The sequence below is a fragment of the Coloeus monedula genome (assembly GCF_965178545.1).
Source record: "Coloeus monedula genome assembly, chromosome: 16".
Classification (NCBI taxonomy): Eukaryota; Metazoa; Chordata; class Aves; order Passeriformes; family Corvidae; genus Coloeus; species Coloeus monedula.
The window spans coordinates 791,202-812,644 of record NC_138796.1 but is presented as its reverse complement, the minus strand read 5'-3'; the positions used below and the strand labels follow the sequence as shown (position 1 = coordinate 812,644).

General features: G+C 44.1%; 1 protein-coding gene across 1 annotated transcript; it reads left to right on the top strand.

The window, feature by feature from the left end:
- Positions 1–709: 709 nt before the first annotated feature.
- On the top strand, positions 710–21,296 carry ABCC6 (ATP binding cassette subfamily C member 6; the record flags this gene model as incomplete). The annotated part of the gene is made up of 30 exons (XM_082292264.1): positions 710–952; positions 1,305–1,430; positions 2,043–2,180; positions 2,428–2,553; positions 3,135–3,196; positions 3,969–4,100; positions 4,421–4,633; positions 5,459–5,636; positions 6,066–6,227; positions 7,742–7,834; positions 8,223–8,426; positions 8,780–8,926; positions 9,651–9,738; positions 10,032–10,101; positions 10,734–10,860; positions 11,333–11,509; positions 11,972–12,139; positions 13,141–13,324; positions 13,707–13,770; positions 14,255–14,372; positions 14,985–15,192; positions 15,883–16,193; positions 16,875–17,074; positions 17,181–17,307; positions 17,870–17,971; positions 18,705–18,851; positions 19,285–19,443; positions 19,669–19,835; positions 20,313–20,507; positions 21,051–21,296. 30 exons carry the CDS (start codon positions 710–712, stop codon positions 21,157–21,159), a joined length of 4,545 nt encoding a protein of 1,514 aa, XP_082148390.1. The 3' UTR covers positions 21,160–21,296.
- Between the last annotated feature and the right edge of the window lie 147 nt (positions 21,297–21,443).

The following is a 21,443-nucleotide window of genomic DNA, read 5'->3' as shown; positions in this document are numbered from 1 at the left end:
TGAATTACGCCAGATACATAAATATGCATGAGATAGGTGGAGAATATGTCTTAGATGGGCGTATTCATGTAAATTTTACTATACCAGAAAATGTTATTTTTACCCCCTTGGCGTGCTGGATTTGTGGAAAGAATAAACAGTGTCTCCTTTCTATCCGAGACCGTGTGCCTAGAGAGCGCCTAAAGCGGCAATCCCGAGGGCTCCGCCTCGGAGCGCGCTGCCGCTGCCGTGGCCGCGGCCGGACTTTGGCCGCAGCGGGCCGGGCGGGCCGGGGCTCTGCGCAGTCGCTCCGGCGGGATCGGAGCTCTGCCCAGCGAGGAGGCGCCGGGCACCGGGCCGGGGGTCCCGGGCAGGGGGTCCATGGGCTCGGGCACTGCGCTGTGCGGGCCCCGGGTGAGTGAGCGATGGAGGCCGCGGGGCCGGCAGGGGAGGCGGCCGGCGCTCCGCCGTGCGGGAAGCCGTGTTTCCGTCAGGGGCTGCGGGGTGCCGCGGACTTTGCCTCCCCGGGACGAGTGTTCGCCCGGACAGACTGTTCAGCCACAGTAAACGTGATGAGCTGCGAGCGAGGACGCGGCCCGGACCCACTACAGAAATCCCTTTAAAAGGATTCTAGTGAGTCGGTCAGTCCGGATTCACACAGATTTCCATCCCTAAGGTTGATAAACTCCCGTAATAGTTTGCGAGCCATTATCTCCTTCCTCTTTCCGTCATGGGATTCCTTTCCCCAGCCTTGCTCTGCATCATGTCCTTCACTTCTGCATTGTTTCTGTTTCAGGACTGGAACCAGACATGGCCTGCAAACGCCCCAGGACTGACCTGGTGCTTCGAGAGCTCCATCATTGCCTGGATCCCTTGTGCCTATCTTTGGATCTGTTTTCCTTTCTACTACTTGTATCTTCGACACAGAAACAAAGGCTACATCAGGATGTCCCACATCTTCAAAGCCAAAATGGTAAGGGTGAAGCATGGGATTTGGTCCTAACATTGTCACAACCTTGATGCAGAACTTAACTTTTTAAATCATTAATTCTTTCCTGATGATCCATCTCTGTGGTTTTTTTTTTTTTTTTACTTTTACCAGCTCAGGTCAGTATAAATCAAGTAAAGTTTTAGGAAGATCTGTCATAAGATCTTCTCCCCTGTACTTGCATTTGATTCCCTGACACTTCCCATAACATTCTCTGTCCCAAACCTGATCTTCCACCTCTCCAGTCTTACTGCCCAGGCAGCTTGGATCATTCAGTTTGGTTGATTGTCCCAGCATTTCAGTTCATTCCAGTGTGTGTTTTCTGCCTCTGCCCCAGGTCCTTGGATTCATCCTGGTAATAGTGTGTTTTTCTAATGTCTTCTTCATGGTGTGGGAGAAAAGCCAAGGGATCCCACGGACCTCAGCATTCTTCATTAGCCCTGCTGTGATGGGAATCACAATGGTAATTCTTCCCTTGTTTGTCTGCACATAGCCAAGCTTAGCCCTCCTGGGACAGATTTTGTATTTCCTGTGGTTCTCGTTATCTCTGAGTACAAGTTTGCCTGATGGGGAGTAGAAGGCTGGGGATGCACTTTGTGCACCACTGCTGTGTGACACATCAGGGTGTTGGAGTTGAGGCAGACCTGTGGGCAGAGCACACCTGGCAGGAGGTTTCAGTAGGGTTTAGGAAGAGGTCTCACAACAACGAGACAAGATTTCGTTTCTCATAATCATAGTATGTGATTTAGTGTGGTTTAGAGTGAAATGCGATTTCTGTTCAATGAATAAGTGCCTGTTTTCCCCTTCTGTCATTGCACCTGCATAACCTAAATCTTCCCAGCCTGTTGGCCCCATTGTAATTTTCTTATTTGCCTTCTCTGGAGACATTCTTGACTGCAAAATTGCACATAAAGCTTTTCAGTTTTAGCCTCTTAGGAACAATACTGCAACTCTGAACATCTTGAAATGTTTGGGCAAGAAGCTAACTGATTTTTCTCTATTGTATTCATTGATTTGATAACACTGACATTCCAGTACCACGTATTTATTTGGACAAACTTGTACTTCCTCACAGGTCCTCGCCTTGTTCCTTACCCAAGCAGAAAGAATGATGGGCATCCAGTCTTCAGGGGTCCTATTGATTTACTGGCTGCTCTCATTTGTGGCTGCACTTGTGATGTTTAGTTCCAAAATTCAGCATGCCCTGGAAAAAGTAAGTGAGATCACATACCTTCAATGTGCAGGGCTACAAAGTCTCTAAACAACAGGGATATTTTTGTCTCGTTGACTGTAAGGAGGAGAATCAAATTCCTCTTTTAAAATATGTGCTGAGAAAAATGATTGACAACACTATATTTGTGATGGATGTTTATTTGCAGAGGTAGAACATGAGAAGCTCTTTCTCTGCTGGTTAAACATGAAGGTTCTTGCCTCATTTTCACCAGTGTTCTGTTCCTTAGGGCTTTCTGGAAGACCATTTCCACCATGTTACAACTTACCTTTATGCTGGCCTGGTGCTAGGAGAACTTGTGTTATTCTGCTTAGTTGATGACCCTCCCTTCTTCTCTGAAGCTGACAACAATCCTGTAAGTAGAAGGCAGCTTTTCCTAATGATTTGCTTCATTGCTGCAACAGGATTTTAAATTTATGGGGATACACAGGCACATGAGTATCTGGGTGATGCAAGATGCATCATTCTGTAAAAAAGCTGACAGTTTTAAAAGGTAACTGGCAGAATTTGGGATAGCAGTGCACTGTCTCTCTATGTAAGTTTTTCAAAACTAAAAACCTTCTATCCATACTCGTGTTTCTTGTCACTGAAACCAGTGGATAGGGCTCCTACTGCTTCCCCTGGTGCTGCTCTCCTGTGCTGCAGTACTCTGTTGGTGGTATGAGTATAGAAAAGCTCTGTGCTTAAGAAAATAAATGTCTTTGGGTATGAAGAATTACATTCTTTGTTCTTACATCTGAGACATAATGCAAAGTCAAATTCTCCAAAATCTCCCAATCCCATTGAGACTCCACAATACACTTACTCTGGTTCAGTGAATAGGGAGAGGGGATAACTCTGATTGATTTTCCTGGGGAAGCCCAGAAGGGAACTATCTTCATCTGATGCATGCCCTTTTCTATATATAAATATCACACATGTTTTCTCTCCCATCAGAATCAGTGCCCAGAAGCCAGCAGCTCTTTTCTTTCCAAAATCACATACTGGTGGTTCTCTGGGTAAGAAAACAGAAGACGTGGTTTTGCTACACTATCAGAAAAAAACAACAGCATCAGAGATGAGAGAGGATGTAGATGGCAGCCAGGAAATATCTCAGCCCCTGAGTTAGCTTATGGAGTGAGGATTTAAATTATTTCTCTAGGGGCTTGAGGTATTCTCATAAAATCAAATTATAAAAATTTAACTTACTTTTCTCAAAAGAGTTTAAAACACAGATTTGTGATTCTGGATAATTCTCTGTCTCCCAACTACCCATCCAGTGCCCTCCCAATCTTGAAATAGATCTCATCAATTTCAAAAGATCACTGTACACCAACCACAGCCCTCTCTGCCTGCCAGACCTTGCTGTAACAAATGCTGGGAAAGGGGAAAATAGTGAAGAGGGCATAGGGCCAGCGTGCTGCTGAGCATTCAGAAGTAGAACAATCACATTCTTTGGGCCTACTGTCACTGTGATCAGGTCTCATCTGCCTTTCATGGAGCCCAGAGAAAGTTAAACTGAACTTTGTCCTCCACTACCCAAGACTCTCAGTATGGACTAGAAATTAAGGCTGACTTGCAAATCCCCATTGTGCTGACAGAAGGTAGCCTAGGGATTCAAAGCAAAACTGCTGTTCCTGGACATTGATGTTTATTCTGGGACAGGACAGCCCTGAGTACTGTCAGGCTGTCAGTGCCTGTGTGCACTGCCTTAATGCCCCCGTGTTCCGAAAGTGTTACGCACACCACAGATCCTGCTGTGCTTCCCTGACTGCACTCTGTGTCCTCCAGGCTCCTCTGGAAAGGCTCTCAGCAGGCCTTGGGGGTGCATGACTTGTGGCCAGTGAGGAAACAGGATTCCTCTGAAGAAATTGTTGCCTGGGCAGAAAGAGAGTGGAAGAAGTGTCACAGCAGAACGCAGCAGTGAGTATTTGCTCTGGAGAGCACACCATGGGCTCAGCTGGGTAGTTCTAGATGATCTAAGCAAATACACTCACAGGTACTGGTGTGTGAGTGCCTTTGTGCAAAATGTGATTTTAAGGTGTGTTAAAATCTGCTGCAGAACATCCTTCCATTCTTGGAAGCACAGAACTAACTTTCTGTGAGAGGAATCAGTTTTTGATGAGCATTTATACTGGACATGGTATGAGACCCAGTGTGAGATATTTAGTGATTTTTTGAAAGTACAAATGTCCCAAGCTTTCTCCAGTTGTAGGTAGCTTTCCCATTGTTTCTTCCTTCAGGAAAATGGAGTCTGCTACATTTAAAAAGGGTCAGAAAACTGAAACTGGCATAGCAGAAGCTGAAGAGACAGAGGCTCTACTGCAATCAAAGCACAGTCAGAGCGGGCCCTTACTGAAAATGTTTTGGAGCATGTTTGGAACTTACTTCCTTCTCAGCACTGTCTGCTTAGTTATCTGTGATGTCTTCCTGTTCTCCACCCCAAAGTTACTGAGGTATGTGCACATTTATAATGTATTTCTATCACATGTACAAGATTGCCGTGTCCACGAGCTCAGAGATGTGTGTGTCAGCACCCACAGACACACAAACACTGACCTTCCAAAATCTGCTCTTGCTGATGGAAGGAGCTCAGGTGTCATTTGTGCTGAGCCCTTTGTCAAGGCAGGAGGAAAAGACACAAAGCCACTGTGTGAAGCTGTGCACACTGTCTGCACTGCTGTACTCCAACAGTGGGAAGGACAGGATGCACCAAGCCATTTGACAACTTTACTAGAACAGGAGTTATTTGATGGTTCTGTATATCACACCACTTGCCACTTGCTGTAGTCTTAAGACTGTATGTTCCCTGACTAATAAAGAGCATGGCTGTGCATCCTACACATCTTAAATAGCTTTGTGAGTTGATAAAATGCTTTGTGGGCTCTGGTGGTACAACACCAACCTGCAGTACATTATATTTTCAAGGGCAAAATCTCTTCTCAGTCATTAAGATTAGAAGTAGTTCTGGAAATGTCAATTACTCCCTTAGATTACAGCTACCACTATGCATATTTCTGACAAATTCATGAAAATCAGGAGCCATCCTTAACACTGAAAATGAGGTTTACCCTGAGAGGATGCTGAGATCAGAGATTGCTTCAAAACCAAGAGTGGCTAGATTTCAAAAATCGGGATATTATATGTTCCAGTTCTTCTGCTATCTACTGATAAACTTCAGCCAGAGAGGATACAGAAAGATCTCCGGTATTTCTGCCAGTTTGTTTTTTGCGTCTGATAATTCTGTGTGGATTCAGCAACATTTTACTCCTGTCTTGCAGCCTTTTCCTGAAGTTCATTGAAGATCAGGCAGCACCGAGCTGGCTTGGTTATTTCTATGCCTTCAGCATGTTCCTGCTGGGTTGTCTCCAGACTCTGTTTGAGCAACGTTACATGTACATGTGCCTTGTTCTGGGGCTGAGGCTGAGAACTGCAGTAACAGGGCTTGTGTATAGGAAGGTGAGGGTGCAGACCCTTTTTTTACTTTTGCTTTTTTCTAGCTCTGTATTAGTAGTTATGATGTTGTACATTGTTCATAGCAATATCAGGGGAGATGTCACTAGAAACTAGTTTTAAGCTGTAGCTGTCCTGTATTCATTTCTGAACAGTACATGGCAGATACATTTTTCAGAGCTTCCCTCTGAAGGAAAAGCCAAGAAAAGGAAAGCAAAAATCAACATAAACTTTCTTATCCTGTATATGATGGTCGGGGAAAAGGAGTGAGATGCTTCATCTCAAAGTGAAGTCACAGGGCCCAGGCAGCAGCATGGTTTCAATACCTGGGATTTGATATTTTTCTCCCTCTTTGTTCTCTATGAGGAAAAGAAAGTTGTTTGACTTTTGGACCAAAGCTGTTGTTTGATGATGTCTTTTCTTTGCCCTGTCTAGATCCTAGTTATGTCAAATGCCTCAAGGAAAGCAGCAACCATCGGTGAAACTGTTAATCTGGTATCTGTTGATGTGCAGAAGCTAATGGATCTGATTATCTATTTTAATGGGACCTGGCTGGCCCCTATTCGGATTATCACCTGCTTTATCTTCTTGTGGCAGGTAAAATATGACAGTATTTATCAATCCCCTTCTATTCTAAATATGAAAGGAAAAAGGAGATTTCAAAATTCTACTTACTGGCTTGAATTACATGAAATTGCCATATTTTTTGCAGCTCTGTAGCATGGTGCATTCACTTTTCTTTCTGAAAAATATTTTTATTGGTATAGAATCCTCGCCTGATCCTTCAGTTCATCTTCTCACCTGTGTATTCAGCATTCAGTCCCTTTTAGGAGACTGTGAGTATAGTTAAATGAATCTGACTGATAAACTTCTGCTTCAGATTTTCCTCTGTCACCTCTTGGTGGCCAGTGCACACTAAAAGTCCAGTGCCAGCTCCTTGGCATAGTTCCAGGACATAATGGGGAATGGTCTGAAATAGCAACTTGACGTACTTCATCCTGAAGCCTGATTACCAGAAGATCACTGAAACAGCTTGAAAAGCAAAGTTACATGACATTCAAAAAGGGTATTGGATACTTTGAATTTCATCGGTATTAAGGAATTTAGCAAGGAGAGAGCAAAACCTGAATTAGAAGTAGTGGATGGTAATCTAAAAGATCCATTTTTAATCAATGTGTGGTATTTTCTCAGCAGTACAGAGCCCTATTTCTTAGTCCCTGTTTTTGGTAAATGGAAGAAGGAGCAGTGTAGAGACAGGTGATTCACAGGAGCTTTCCAGAGGCCTTTGAGACTTTCCTGTATTACCCAGGATGGACTGTGCCTCGTGCCTGGCAGGATGCTGTGACTGTGAAAACCAGTAGCCATGGTGCAGACTGCTGAGAAGTCATCATCCCTTTCCTAGTGACGTTGACAAGTTGAATGCGGTTGGAGCATAATTACACCTTGTTTGCTGGTGTTCACAGACCATTTGTGTAGACAATACCTGTAATGCTTTGTGTACACCAGCATTCCCCTGTCCAGCCATCCCTAGGGAGACATAACCAACCCATGAGAAACAAGTTTTGATACACGATTATTATGAACCGTGGGATCCAAGAGCTGTCCCAAGTTAATGGCACAGGATAATGCCACCATTTCATCTCACCTTGGTGTAAATGCAGACAAGCTGGGTTATTTATGCTGCAAGAATATTTTGTTGAGGGTTTGGGTTTGTTTTTTAAGGAAAACCTGGTATTGTCCAGGGTCACTTACTCAGGGCAGCCACAAGATGTCCTGAACGCACCCAAGGACGGTTGGGAAGAGCCGGGAATGGCTTGAATTGCCAGCGTGCCTCTGGATTGCCTTCAGCACTGATCTAGTTCCTAACAAGGGAGCAAATAAATTCAGCACAGCCTGATGACAGGCGTTATCCTGCCTGGAGAGTTAACAATCCACAGTGCTTAGGGAGCACAACTCCCAGGAAAGGCAAAGGCAAGATCAGGGGAAAGGCTTAGCCAGAGGGATGTTATGCACAAGCTCAAATGGGAGGGAAGGTGAGCACGGGGAATGAAAAACAGTTTTTCCTAGTCATCACCAGAAGTTCCTTCTCTTTCCCATTTCTCTCCTGGCAGCTTCTAGGACCATCTGCCTTGACTGCAATTGCTGTATTCCTTTTTCTTTTGCCTCTGAATTTTGTGATCACCAAGAAGAGGAGTCAGTTTCAGGTACATTTTGCTTTGTGAAAATGAAGTGGTTTACTGAGTTATGTGATGGCTTGTATTTATTATTCATGCTTGACTGAAGTAACATAGGAGGATTTGAAGCTTGCTAAGTTTCTTGAAATTTAGAGCAAGGTCTTCCATGTTCAGCCTTTTACCATGTTTACCCTACTTTTCTGTTGTTTTTATGTACTGCCGGTAAAAATAAAGCTCTGAAGATGAAAAGTAAAATATTTCCCAGCCTGGAAGATTCCTAAGCAAAACAGTATACACAGCTCAACTGCAGGGAAATTTATTCAGGATTTGGAGGCAGGAATAAGGTATTTTTCTTCAGAATAATTGCACCATTAAACATTCAACCTATTAAATGATAAAACTCAAACATTTGTTACAGGAAACCCAGATGAAGCATAAGGATGAGAGGGCCAAACTCACCAATGCCATTCTCAGTGACATCAAAGTAATCAAACTGCATGGCTGGGAGAAAACCTTCATGGAGAAAGTGCTTGGAATCCGAAAGCAAGAACTTCAGGCCTTAAAAAGATCTCAGATTCTCTTCTCAGCATCCTTAGTTTCTTTCCATTCATCAACTTTCCTGGTGAGCAGATCACCTTCCTACATAAAACACGTGCTGTTACTTCTCTTTGTACTTCTGCCTGGACAGATTTTTCCTATGGACAGCTAAAGATTTTATCTGCCTGGAGGAGCTGGAGGTCACAGGAGTTGCTGTGGCTGCCACACCAAAACCTCCTTAAAGCAGAGCAAACCTGAAATGATGAGACTTGGTTCTGTCAGCAACATGCCAGACCTGTGCCTGTGGTAGCTGCAGGACAGGCACCTAGAGGTGATAGCCTGGATTTAACCAAATGGGCCTCAGAGTCTTAAGGAAGGGCCTGTCACCCTTGGACCATTTTGAAGCAAATGGTTTTCTTTTCCTTTGCTCCCTTTCAGATCACATTTGTCATGTTTGCTGTCTACACCCTGGTGGACAACACACACGTGCTGGATGCTGAGAAGGCCTTTGTGTCCTTAACACTGATCAACATCCTCAACACTGCCCACTCCTTCCTGCCCTTCTCCATCAATGCTGCTGTCCAGGTTAGCTGCAGGCCCTGTTTCTCTTCCTTTGGCCATAGAGATTTTTTTACATATCCCCATTAACAGGTAAAAGTAGGGATTTCTTAGGGCTCTGTACATCAGCTATTTAATTGCCACTGTGAAACAGTGAAGTGCAAGGGCTTGCAGCTAAAGGTACTTTGTGGCATTGCTTTTCAGAAGGGCTCCTTTATATTGACAACTTAGTCAACAAGAATTACTCCTAAGTCTTTTCTAGCTCAGCACAAGCACCATTAGATCTCAGAGGGGCTTCCAGTTCTGTTTTTAATCACAGAAATCAGAACAGGTGGAGCAAAATCTCCATAGGGGATCAGTAGAAACCCTGCTAGTCCAAGCCAGAAAGAAAAGCAATTCATTGTTCAGTAAGAAATTAGGAAATTTATTTCCCTCTTACACTCCAAGACTGTCACAGATTTTCATGTACAGAAGCAATCACTGGAAAGACTGCAGGAAGGATTGGATGAAAAAGTACCAATTTCACTGAACCAGAAGCACAGGGAAGGATATGGGGTTTTTGCTAAGCTAAGTGGAAATAAAGGCAGGTGACATAAGGAAGAGCTGCCTTTGGCCCATCTAAGCCTACAGCATCTGCAGCATAGCACCTACTCAACATTCTAAGTGAGTCTTCAAGTTGAGCCTTCACTCTGGGTTTTTGCTCCCTTTCTACTCTAAATCTTATGTTCTTCTGTGTGCTGCTTCATTTCAGGCCAAAGTTTCCTTAAACCGCTTAGCAGCTTTCCTGAATCTGGAAGAACTGAATCCTGAGAGCTCTCGCAGGAGCACTTCTGGCTGTGGTGAGCTTTTATGTTAGTGCTCTTGTCTAATAAGAGGAGTAATTTCCATTGTTCAGCCTCTACTCAGGGTGTCTACCACAGTCAAGAGAAAAATATTTGCCCCTTACTGTCACTATCTCTCTGGCCTCATTATTTCTAACAAGGAAATCTAGTCTGGTAATTTACCCCTTCTTTTCATAATAAAGGTTCATTTTATGTAACAAATATACACTGAAACATAAAATCACATAAATTGGGACATTTCTGTAGCTACCTTTGCATTTACAAGTGGTCTGTCTTTCTTCATGTTTTAGCACAGACAAGTATCACCATAAGAAATGGGACTTTCTGCTGGAGCAAAGAAACTTCTCCTTGTCTTAGAAGGTACAGACTTACCCTTAGTCATCTCTCAATTCTGTAGGTCAGGGGATGCTGAATGAACTAATTCCTCAGGGCCTAAGTGAAACCAGGGTGGAATATCCAGAGGCTTCTGAGTTTGCTTCTTATTCAATGTTGAATTCTGAAAATTATAAAATGAGACAAAACATAATCTTGCTTTTATGTTGAGGAGCACATAAATGGGAAGGTGCCTGTATCTGGATGTTGCTGTAATACATGGAGACTGTTTTCTTTATACAGTTTTCTTGCCCAAATATGAAATTACAGTAATTTAAGTGAAAAAAGTAGATAGAATGCAGATGTTATATATGACATCACTACATGCTTATTTCAAAAGGCATTGACATTTTAGAAAAGAAAAGCTTTGAAAAGTTCTGGTGTTCAGGAATGTTCTACACCCAATGCTTTGGGCTAGCCTGGCTCCAGAGTGGGGATCTGGGTATGAAACTCAGATGGGGATGTGGATGAAGAAGTCTTTCTGTTTGGAGGGGTCTTTGAAGGGATGAAATTAGGGTATTTACTTGATACATACCTGACAATAGCAAGAATTTTGATAATAATTACATTTATTTTCAGGAAGTGTATCTAAGTGTAAGAGCCTGATCTTCTCCCCACAGCATAGATCTCACCGTGCCCCAGGGCTCTTTGCTGGCTGTGGTTGGGCAGGTGGGTGCTGGCAAGTCCTCCCTGCTGGCAGCATTACTGGGCGAGCTGGAGACCACAGATGGCTGCGTGACCATGAAGGTGAATTTTGCCCTCAGCATTTGCTTCTCTAATTAGGCTGTTTTCAGGAACTGTAAGGTATTAAACACAGCATCAGGTACCTGAGGAAAACCCATTTACTGCTGAATTTTAACACAGGCTGTATGTATCAGTCCACATTTAATTATCTCAAGGTGCTGCAGACCTCTCAGATGTGCCTGGACTTTGGGAATAGGAGCTGGAACAGTACTCCAAAGATGCAGTTCTGTTTCCCATTCTGACAGTGAGCTGAAGTGTCATCCTGGTAAATTGCATCCTGTACTTGTACCTCTGTTTACTCCCCTGTAAGGCAGTAACAGTGCAGACTCACATTTTGCAAAGCCTTCTGAGAACTGTCAGTGGTGATGATTATTCCAGATTTCCGTAACTGAGAGAGCTTTTCTTCAAAGATGGATTCCCACAGTGTCAAGTTGACCTTATGGAAAAGTTTGCTAACATTCTTCCACTTCTATAGGACACTGCAGCTTATGTCCCCCAGCGAGCTTGGGTTCTAAATGCTTCAGTGGAAGATAATATTCTATTTGGGAAAGAGATGGACGAAACATGGTTCAATAGAGTGACAGAGGCTTGTGCACTGCACCCTGATTTGGAGACCTTCCCTGCGGGGCAGAAGAGTGAAATAGGAGAAAAGGTACTGGCTGGGGTTTGTGTTTTGGCCAACTTTTCCCTGAGTAGCTACAAGTTCAGGTGTCCTGCTTAAAACATCTACCCCTGAGTAGCTACAACTTTGGGAGTCCTGATTAAAACACAGAAAACCTAAATTCGCAAGAGGCAGGTGCTCAGGAATTTCTGGGAAGTTGGGCCATGATTTAATTTAGTTTAAGTCCACCTTCTGACAGTTAGCCTAATCAGAGACATGAGAGATGTTTAAGACTAAAATCAACACATCCAGGTCATTCTTGGGTGCTCTTTTGCAGGAGAGAGGAGTGGTTCAAGAGACCCTGCCTCTGCAAGAGCCCTATTTGGAGGGAGGGAGGGAGGGAGATGCACTGATTTAAAAATAAGGAAGTCGTAAAGTCTCAGTGTAAAAGGGAGTCAGCAGTTGGGAAATATGCTGTAGCTTTGGAATAAATAGAGTCAATACATTTTCCAGGGAATCAATCTATCTGGAGGGCAGAAGCAGAGAGTGAACCTTGCTCGGGCCGTGTACCAGAAGGCTTCGATTTACCTGCTTGACGATCCCCTGTCAGCTGTTGATGCCCATGTGGGGCAGCACATCTTTGAACATGTTCTTGGACCCAATGGTTTACTAAAGGACAAGGTGTGCTATAAACCTGAACTGTAAACAATTGCACAATGTTGCTAATTAGCAGAGCCCTGAAATGTTTCCAGCAGGGTGGGTTGCTCCGTTTATCAAAGGCTCACAAATGCTTTTTTGCAGTGGCAGCAGGGCACTGGGGAGGCCACGCACCTCCTCTGCAGGCCACACAGCACCTGCAAGTCCTGCAGGGAAGCTCACCCAGGAGAAGGAAGGCTGGCTTTATCCTCATGCAAACTACATGCCTAGTGCCAGCCTTACTTTCACAGCAAGTTTACTGTTCTTTGGTCTTCTGTTGACATCATCCTTCCCTCCTTTTGAGATTTACTTCTAGCACAGTTCAGAAGAGCTGCCTGATCTGTTCAAAATTCTATCACCATGATGTCTAATCCTATCACTTTTGAATAGGTCAGTTGCACCTTTACAGTTCTCATCACCCAAATGTTCATCACTTAAACACTTCTCCATTCTTTTTGCATTGGTTGCATTTTGTTATTCCTTGATATTTCTCTGCTGTCAAGCAATCTGGATAAGAAAAACAGTTACATGAGAAGAGATGCTAGGGCAGCTCTACTGGATTAATAATATAAATTCAGTTTCACATTACAGAAGGAAAACAGGAAGCAGGTAATTCCTTGCATTAGAAAGTCCAATTAAAACAAACATATCTGATTATAACCTTTCTCTCCATGAGGATTGGTTGCAAGTATCAGAATATAATTATGTATTGAAACAGAATGACTGGCTAAGAAGAATGTAAGGTATACTCAAAGGCCCGATTGTTTATTAAAAATGCAGAATATGCCAATTTATCTAGGGAAAAATTACTTTTATGTCCTTTCCTCCAGTTATCTGTGCAAATATGCTCAGAAATGTAAATAAAAGGAAATGCCCTTTAATTCCATTCAGGCTGATGAATTTTTGAGGCCTAAATTTGATGCTGACATACTGATACCAGTACTGACAGCAGAACAATTTTAACTGTTCCCTCTTTATTCAAGCAGACTCGTGTGCTGGTGACCCACACAGTTAACATTTTGCCTCAAGTGGACAGCATTGTTTTTCTGGTGAACGGAATGATCTCAGAAACTGGTTCCTACCAAGAACTTCTACAGAGAAATGGGGCCTTTGCAGAATTTCTTCACTCGCACATTACTGCGGAAGAGAAGCCATGTGCTGGGTTCCCAGGTAACCCAGATGGGTTGGAATCATTCTTCTTAGGTCTATTAAGTCAATTGTTTCCTTCATATCCCATTTGTTTTATTATGGACATTTAAAGCAGAGACCAAATCACAGTAAGGTGGTGTTTTGTGTGGAGAAAAATATGCCTGTCAAATTATCTGACTCATCACCTCAAAATTGGTTCTTGAATCCATATTAGGAGACACTAATCCTGCAGTAAACTACTACCCACTATTATGTGCTATTCTTCAAGCCTAACATTGATATTTCTTTCTTTAGAAACAATATTTTAAAAGAATCTTTCCTCCATATTACCTGTCTTTCAAAGGCTATACAGGACAAAACAGGATTCTAAAACATTTAGAAAAAAACTACATTTGTTTCACAGCTTTGGGAGACACCAGAGGCACTATTACCACTGGAAATGGTCCATCTCAGGAGAAACCCCTTAGGTAAGCTTAAAGCAGTCTCAGACACTGAAGAACTTACTCCAAAAGCCCCTACAAGCCTACATGGAGGCTCTGAGTATGATACAGGTTTGGGATTGATCTGTAAATTAATAACAAGAGCAAACGGGCAAAACTCAAGAAAGAGTTAAAAACCTGCTCTTGGATGTCGAAGTTGACTGATATTCCTTCTGTATTTCACAAGAAGCCAGAACAGAGCTCAAGTACAGGCACACCTTGATGCATTTGGTTGCTGATGACTTTCCAGTGGGCTGTAAGGTCAGACTCATCCCAAACCAGCCTCAGAGAGTGAATGCTTTTAAGCCTCTGCTCCTCAGTGGCTTGACAGAGGCCAGTCACTGTGACAAACATGGACAATGGTTGGGGTCACTCTGGAGGGCCCTGAAAACTGCAGCCCTCAAAAAAGGCATGAATTTAGGGATGGATAGGGTGACTAAAAATTGAAAGGATTTTTGTTTTCTTAATGAAGTGGTGGTTCAGTAAAATCTGCTGTGGGAAGGGAGACCGTTGCTGTGAGTCAAGACTGTACCAGTGCTGCAGCCACCAGTGGAGGATTAACCAAGGCAGAGACAACTCAGCATGGCAGGGTAAGCACAGCACCTTCCTGTAGAGGCAAGGACACATTCCATGGGGATATCACACTCATGGCAGGCAGGTCAGCTCCCTGCCTAAGCTAAACCACAGCCAGGGAGTCAGCTGAGCTGTACAAGTGTGTCCTATAACTGAGACAAGGACATACTATACTGAGAAGAAATGAGAGTAAGACGTTAGAAACCCCAAAAGGAGCAGCTTTTCCTCTAGGGAAGCACAGCACTAGGCAGACAAGGGTCTCCTCACCTCTCCTGACCAGCAGGCCCCCACACAAGCACCCCGTGTGAACATGAGTTCTCTCTCACACCAGGAACACAGAAAAACCTCTGCCTAACATAAGGAAAGCCTTATGTGCATTCCAGAAGTAACATGAGCCTACTGCATAACATTCAACAGTTGATAATAATCACTCATTAATGATTTCTTTAAGTACGCCTTTGTTACTCATCCGTGAGGAAAACAAAGAATCAAAATGGTTGCTATGGCTGTGACATATAACCAAGAAATGCCATAATAAATCATTCCTTGCTTCAGAGCTGCTTTTTTTTGCTAGCAAGCTTGATCCTCCCAACGTCTCGTGCTCTTTTTGCCCCCTTGCCTCGCTGCAGGTCAGTGCTGGGGTGCACGGAGCCTACCTGGCAGCCACGGGCCCGGCCCTGTGCGCGAGCGCCGTCCTGTCCTTCGCGTGCCACCAGGCCGTGGCCTTCTCGCGGGGCTACTGGCTCAGCCTCTGGACAGATGACCCCGTGCACAATGGGACACAGCAGCTCACAGAGCTCAGAGTTGGAGTCTTTGGTGCATTGGCAGTGGTTCAAGGTTCGTTTAAGTTGCTCACCTAATTCTTCTCTGTATTCCCACCTCCCTTCCCCATATCCAGGATGTTTTCTCAGAATATAAACAAGTGCATACCCTTGGGCTTCAGCCTCCTGGGCTTCTGGCATCAACCCTAAAGGTTTTTCTTTCTTCTTCTTATCTCTTTCCATCCTTCCAGCATAAATTAATCATATAAAAGTGCAAGTGGGGGCTCTTCTCCATGCTGAATTAAATCTTGGCTTAGGTCACGTAAAACAGAGAGAAAAGAAGATAAACTCATGGACTTCTACATTTCTTTATCTTTTTCTTTTAGAATAGCCACAATTCTTTTGGTCACTCTATTTAAAAAGAAAAAATATCACTGAGCAATTTAAAGTAATCCCAGTCAAGCTTATTTTGTGATGAATGAATAATTTGTCCCACATATTTAAGTTGCTGAATCCATGCCCCCCATCAAGCTGGCTTAGAAGGTCTTTGGCCACTCTGTAACTACCCTACAGAAAGAGTAGCTTACCCTGCAACTCTGAGGCTTGGTTTAATTCCTGCTAAAGAGAGGTTTAATTCCCATTGCACCTTCCTGAATGCACACTGGTGCAGCATTCACAGGACTAAGTGGAGATCACGATCTTGCAAAGGAGAACTCCAGGGTGGGTTTGTTCAGACCTAGTAACAAGAGTTCCTTTTCTCTTACAGCCCTGGGCAGGTTTGCCTGCACAGCAGCAGTCCTCCTGGGGGGCGTGTTAGCCTCACACCAGCTCTTCCTGCAGCTGCTGAGCAGTGTCATGAGATCCCCAATGCTCTTCTTTGAGCAAACACCCATTGGACACCTGCTGAACCGCTTCTCCAGAGACATGGATGCTGTTGATTCTGTCATCCCTGACAAGCTGAAGTCTGTGCTGGGATTCTTGTTCAACTTACTGGAGATCTACCTGGTGATTGTGGTGGCTACACCATGGGCAGCAATGGCCATAGTGCCCTTGACTGTTCTTTATGCAGCATTCCAGGTAGGAGCTCACAGATACACACGCAGGAGAGGCTGAAGCAGCACAGCCACGTCCTTGCAGAAAGCCTCCTTCCATTTCTTAGGAATGAAGGCATGCAGAAATTAGTTTCATCATCTCAAATTGCATTTAAGCAAGAGCAATGTCAGTCCCTTTCCCTCATCACCTCAGCCTTCCAAAGCACCCCAGCGCCCTCTCAGAGGCTTGTGCTTTTCTGATGTCTAAATCAAATCCTACCTAGAGCTATACCCCTTATCACCATTAGTGTAAATCACATGAAGACCAAAAGCATTTTTCCTTTCCTGCAGAATTCCTACACTACTTTTCATATATCCATGTTTGCCAGCTAAGACTGAGCATGAGGGAAGGTCAAGTTCACTTCTGTTTTCCATCAAGCAGAGGGCTCAGCTACAGGAGAAACTGCATGTAGAGGTTTTGTGGGGTCAGAGTACCCTGGCTCCTTTGCCCCAACCACAGGGTTATTCCTAATAAAGATAGGACATAACCGAGGTAGGAACACTAGCTCATCTTTTAAGGGCATCTCCTACCTGCACATAAGGTTTTGTAACATGAGGATAGCACGTACTGTTGCACTTGTTGAGGCCCTCCCAAATTTCCTGTGGAGCACCTCCTGAGAGGCATGAGCCTTCTAATGTCTCTCCCTTCCATTTTCCCTTGTACCAGCACTTCTATGTCACCACCTCCTGCCAGCTGAGACGCATGGAGGCTGCCAGCAGGTCTCCCATCTACTCCCACATCTCAGAAACTTTCCAAGGCAGCAGTGTGATCCGTGCTCACAAGGACCAGCAGAGGTTTATTTCAAAGAGCAATTTCCTAGTGGATGAGAATCAGCGAATTTGCTTCCCTGGAGCTGTTGCTGACAGGTACAAATCTGCCCAGCAGCTCTGTGAGTGTTCTGTAAAGTAATCACGTGTTGGGAGAAAGGGAGAGGGCACCCAGCAACAGCCCTGGGCTCTCCTCCTCCTGCAGGTGGCTTGCTACAAACCTGGAGTTCCTGGGCAATGGCATCGTGCTGGTTGCAGCCCTGTTTGCAGCCATGGGCAGGACACAGCTCAGCCCAGGAACTGCTGGCTTCTCCATTTCCTGTGCTCTCCAGGTAACCCAGTGTGGAAATAATACCATGCTTGCCTCTATCAAAAGCAACTGCATTTTAATTTCTAAGAAATTATGAACTATTTCTGTGCCTTTCTAGATGCCTTTTCCTACCAAATCCTGCTGTCATTGCTAAAATCCAGAGCATCTGGAGCACGTGGCCCCTTAGGGAATGAACCTCATAAACGCATGCACAGGCCATCTTCCTCCTGCACCTGAACTTATACTTAAGTCAAAGCAAGCCCCTGGGCATCTGAAGCAAGGTCTCTAGCACCTGTCTTACGTGCTTGTAGACTAGTTGCACAAGAACCTAAGAAACAGCTACACCACCTTTTAGCATCCAAGTCAGTAGCATTTAACTCTCTATAAACTTGCTGAAGGGGGCTGTGGCAGGAGCTGGCTTTCACTTCAGCATTTTAAAGTTTTCTGATGTAATCTAATTTCTGATATAATTAGCTGCTGAGGAGATCTTTAGAAATAAACACTAACACAAAGTACCGGGTAACTCACAAGCACAGGTCAGGGCTCATTTTCTCTGCCCCAATGCTTCTCTTTCCTTGTGGCAGATAACTGGTGTTCTGAACTGGATGGTTCGCTCCTGGACAGAAATAGAGAACAACATTGTTTCTGTGGAGAGAGTGAGAGAATACCTGAGGACTCCTAAGGAGGTAGCTAATCCACTACTGACCTTATTAGAAGGGGCTGAACATCTCTGCAAACTCAATGAGTAACTTTCCTGTTCCACCTGAAAAACCTCTAGTTTTCCCCTCCTGAAAGGCCTGTCATGTTTCCTTTAAAGAACTGCAGCATTTGGGTTTTATCCAACTGACTAGACTTGTTTTATAACCTCTGATCATTATTTTCTCAAGAGAGTTATGCATTGGATTGCCATTAAAATAGCTTCACTTGGTAACACTCATGGAATGAGACATTTTCTGCCCATATTTGGAGTATTTATTATGTGACTTCAGATGCAACTCTGATAACTGCTGGCTCCTAGATAGCCTTTTAGCTGCTAAAAGTCTCCAGTGAAAAAATTTTTGTTCTGTAATCATTAGAATTATATCTCCATATGCTGCCCTGAGAGAGGATGCTTTCACAGTCCTGTTTACAGGGGAATATAAATTTTTTTTATTGAACCACTCAATGTCAGAACTCTGACTTGCAAGCAAATATTCATCCCCATTTTCAGTAAAGAAAATCTGATTGGCATCTTTGGATAAAGTAAAAAGCCAGCATCTGCAGTATGAAAGTTGGAGGCCTTTTTCTGGTTTGGAAATAGCAAAGAGATTGGGAGGGAGTTGGCACAGACATCTTCATGAGCATCCCATTCCAGTATGGCCACTTGATTGGGTAATTTAAATCAGCCTTAAACACTGCTGTTTGCTTCCATCTCTTCAGGCACCCTGGACTCTGAACGGCAAACTCCAAGGGCAAGTTTGGCTCACTGAAGGAAGGATTGAATTTAAAAACTACAGCCTGTGCTACAGGCCAGGTTTAGAGTTAGCACTGAGGCATATCAGTGTGACCATCAATGGGCACGAGAAGGTAGGAGAACCACTCCTCTAGCACTGTGAGCAGTGCTGGGCAGTGACCAGATCCAGGGGGATACAGCCCCCACCTGCACCCAGCTAGGCAGCCTGGCAGCTGCAGGAAAGCAGGAGCCCATCTCCCCCACTGCACACCTTGTCCAGCTTGTTACAGCAAAGGAATTCCATTTTTTCATTCTAGGTCCACATCAAGGCCCTGTTCGAGCTGCTAAGTCTTGTAATTATTCTTCCCATCAAAGGCTTTTGTGAACTATAAATGCTTCCCTTTAAGAAAGCATTGCCAGGCTATGCCAATCATGAGCAGCCCTAAAGATCTGATCCATGCAAAGCTGTCTCTTGTCAAAAGACAGAGAGCAGCTACATGACATGTTTGTCCAACTGTGAGAAAACCATCAACATCAAAACCAAAGTCTTTCCATTGCACTTTACAGATTGGCATAACTGGCAGAACAGGAGCTGGGAAATCCACCCTTGCCGTGGGATTGCTGCGACTGGTGGAAGCTGCAGAAGGAGCCATTCTAATTGATGGACAGGATATTGCCCAACTAGGCCTCCACAACCTCAGATCCAAGATAACTGTCGTACCCCAGGTATGAAACTCATTTCCAAAATCCTTGAGCAGGATCTTGAACAGCTGGGAAGGGTTTATAAAGATTCAGTGACAAGAGGGACATTGAGCAATTTCCATGTTGGAAATGCCATGTTCATCTGCCATTCAAGATAACATCAGTCACAGATTCCCACCCAGCAGGCAGGACCCAAGAGCTCATTTTTATATTCATTTCAGGAGTTGTTTGTACTGTCTCTGTGCTCAGGATCCAGTTTTGTTTTCTGGCTCCCTAAGAATGAATCTCGACCCATTAAACCAATACACTGATGCAGACATCTGGACAGCTTTGGAACTGACTCAGCTCAAGAACTTTGTTGCAGATTTGCCAGAGCAGCTGGAATATAAGTGCACTGACCAAGGGGAAAACCTAAGGTACCTTTATCTGCAGAAAGGGAGTGGCAGGGCAGTGCCAGCCCCTGGGCTAGGAGAACAGAGCTGGTTGGATAAGGAAGCTAATTCCTTTTAAAATATAATCAGGTTTTTTTAATGGCATCCAGACAGCAAATTGCTGTATTACTGTCCTGTTTAGCAGCATGAAATCAAATCAGAAGACACCAAGGAAGACTTCTGAGATGTAATCATTGTGGTGGTTTGCATTTGTGCAGTACTTAGAATCCCACAATCCCGTTCCAAGTACCCTAATTTTCTGGGTGCCATAGCAATGCCTCCCCTTCACTTCCTTAAGCTGTTTGATGCTGTTACCTACCTGCAGTGCCACCAGCCTCAATCACCCTTTCAGAGAAAGGGAACAATCACCTTTTCATTATTAATTTCATATGAATCATCTGATCTGACCCCAAGGAAAAGTGACTACCAGCCTCAGTTTACCAGCCCTCTTCTTACTTGCAGCACTGGTCAGAAACAGCTGGTTTGTCTGGCCAGAGCACTCCTGCGGAAAGCCACAATCCTCGTTCTGGATGAGGCCACAGCAGCAGTGGATGTAGAAACTGATGTCCAGATTCAGTCCATGCTGAGGACTCAGTTCAGAGACAGCACCGTGTTAACCATCACTCACCGGGTGAACACCCTCCTGGACTGTGACAGGTACAGACATTTCTGAGCAGGAGGGAACACACAGGCAGCTGATGTGACTGACACACCACAGTGGTGCTGAACAGCAATTTCGTTTCTGTCCTCTTTGTGTTTAACCCTCCAAGCTTTGCTTTAGAGTTTGGTGGATCTCTCTTAAACCAGCTGGAAACCAGTAGGTTAATCAGAGATCCTTTACTCCCACACAATGCCTTTCGTGCTGTGTCACAGCCCTTTCCCTGCCACTGACAGCAAAACCATGACCACAGCTCCTTGTGTCACCTGAGAGCTGTGAAACTAAAACACCTGTATACCCATTCACAAATCTCACTCCAGTCTCAATTGCCAAAAACCCCTCCTCCCAAACTCAGTACTTGAACAGTCACTCAACAGAAACTCTTTCTATCCCAGTACTGTTTCCCAGCTGAAAAGCTGTTGGAAAGCTTGGCTGAATAAGCAGCAAGTACTGAAATTTATTTTAAAACTAAGTAGAAATAACTACATTTATTACAGCTGCTGTGTGTCCCCAAACTTACACCTCTGTCTTAATGTTCACAGGATTTTAGTCTTGGAAAATGGTCGGATAGCAGAATTTGATACTCCAGAACATTTAATAGCTCAGAAGGGACTATTCTACAGACTGATGGAAGAATCAGGCCTTGCATGACTCACCCATGGAGTATCCCATAGCACCACCACTATCAGGAGTAATTGATCTCATAATTGAGTTGTTTTGGTTTCTCTCCAAAATGCCTGACATTCAACCAAAGCTTGTATGAGCCAGACCTGCAGTGAGTAGATGGAAAGGGGTAACTTGGGATACACGTTATTTCTATAGGAAACTTTGCAATTCCACTTTCATTGTATTTCCAGATACCAAAACCTCATTTGACTGCTGAAAATGAGCCAGTCAGGACTTAAACACTTTTCTGGTATAAAAGCAAACAAGCC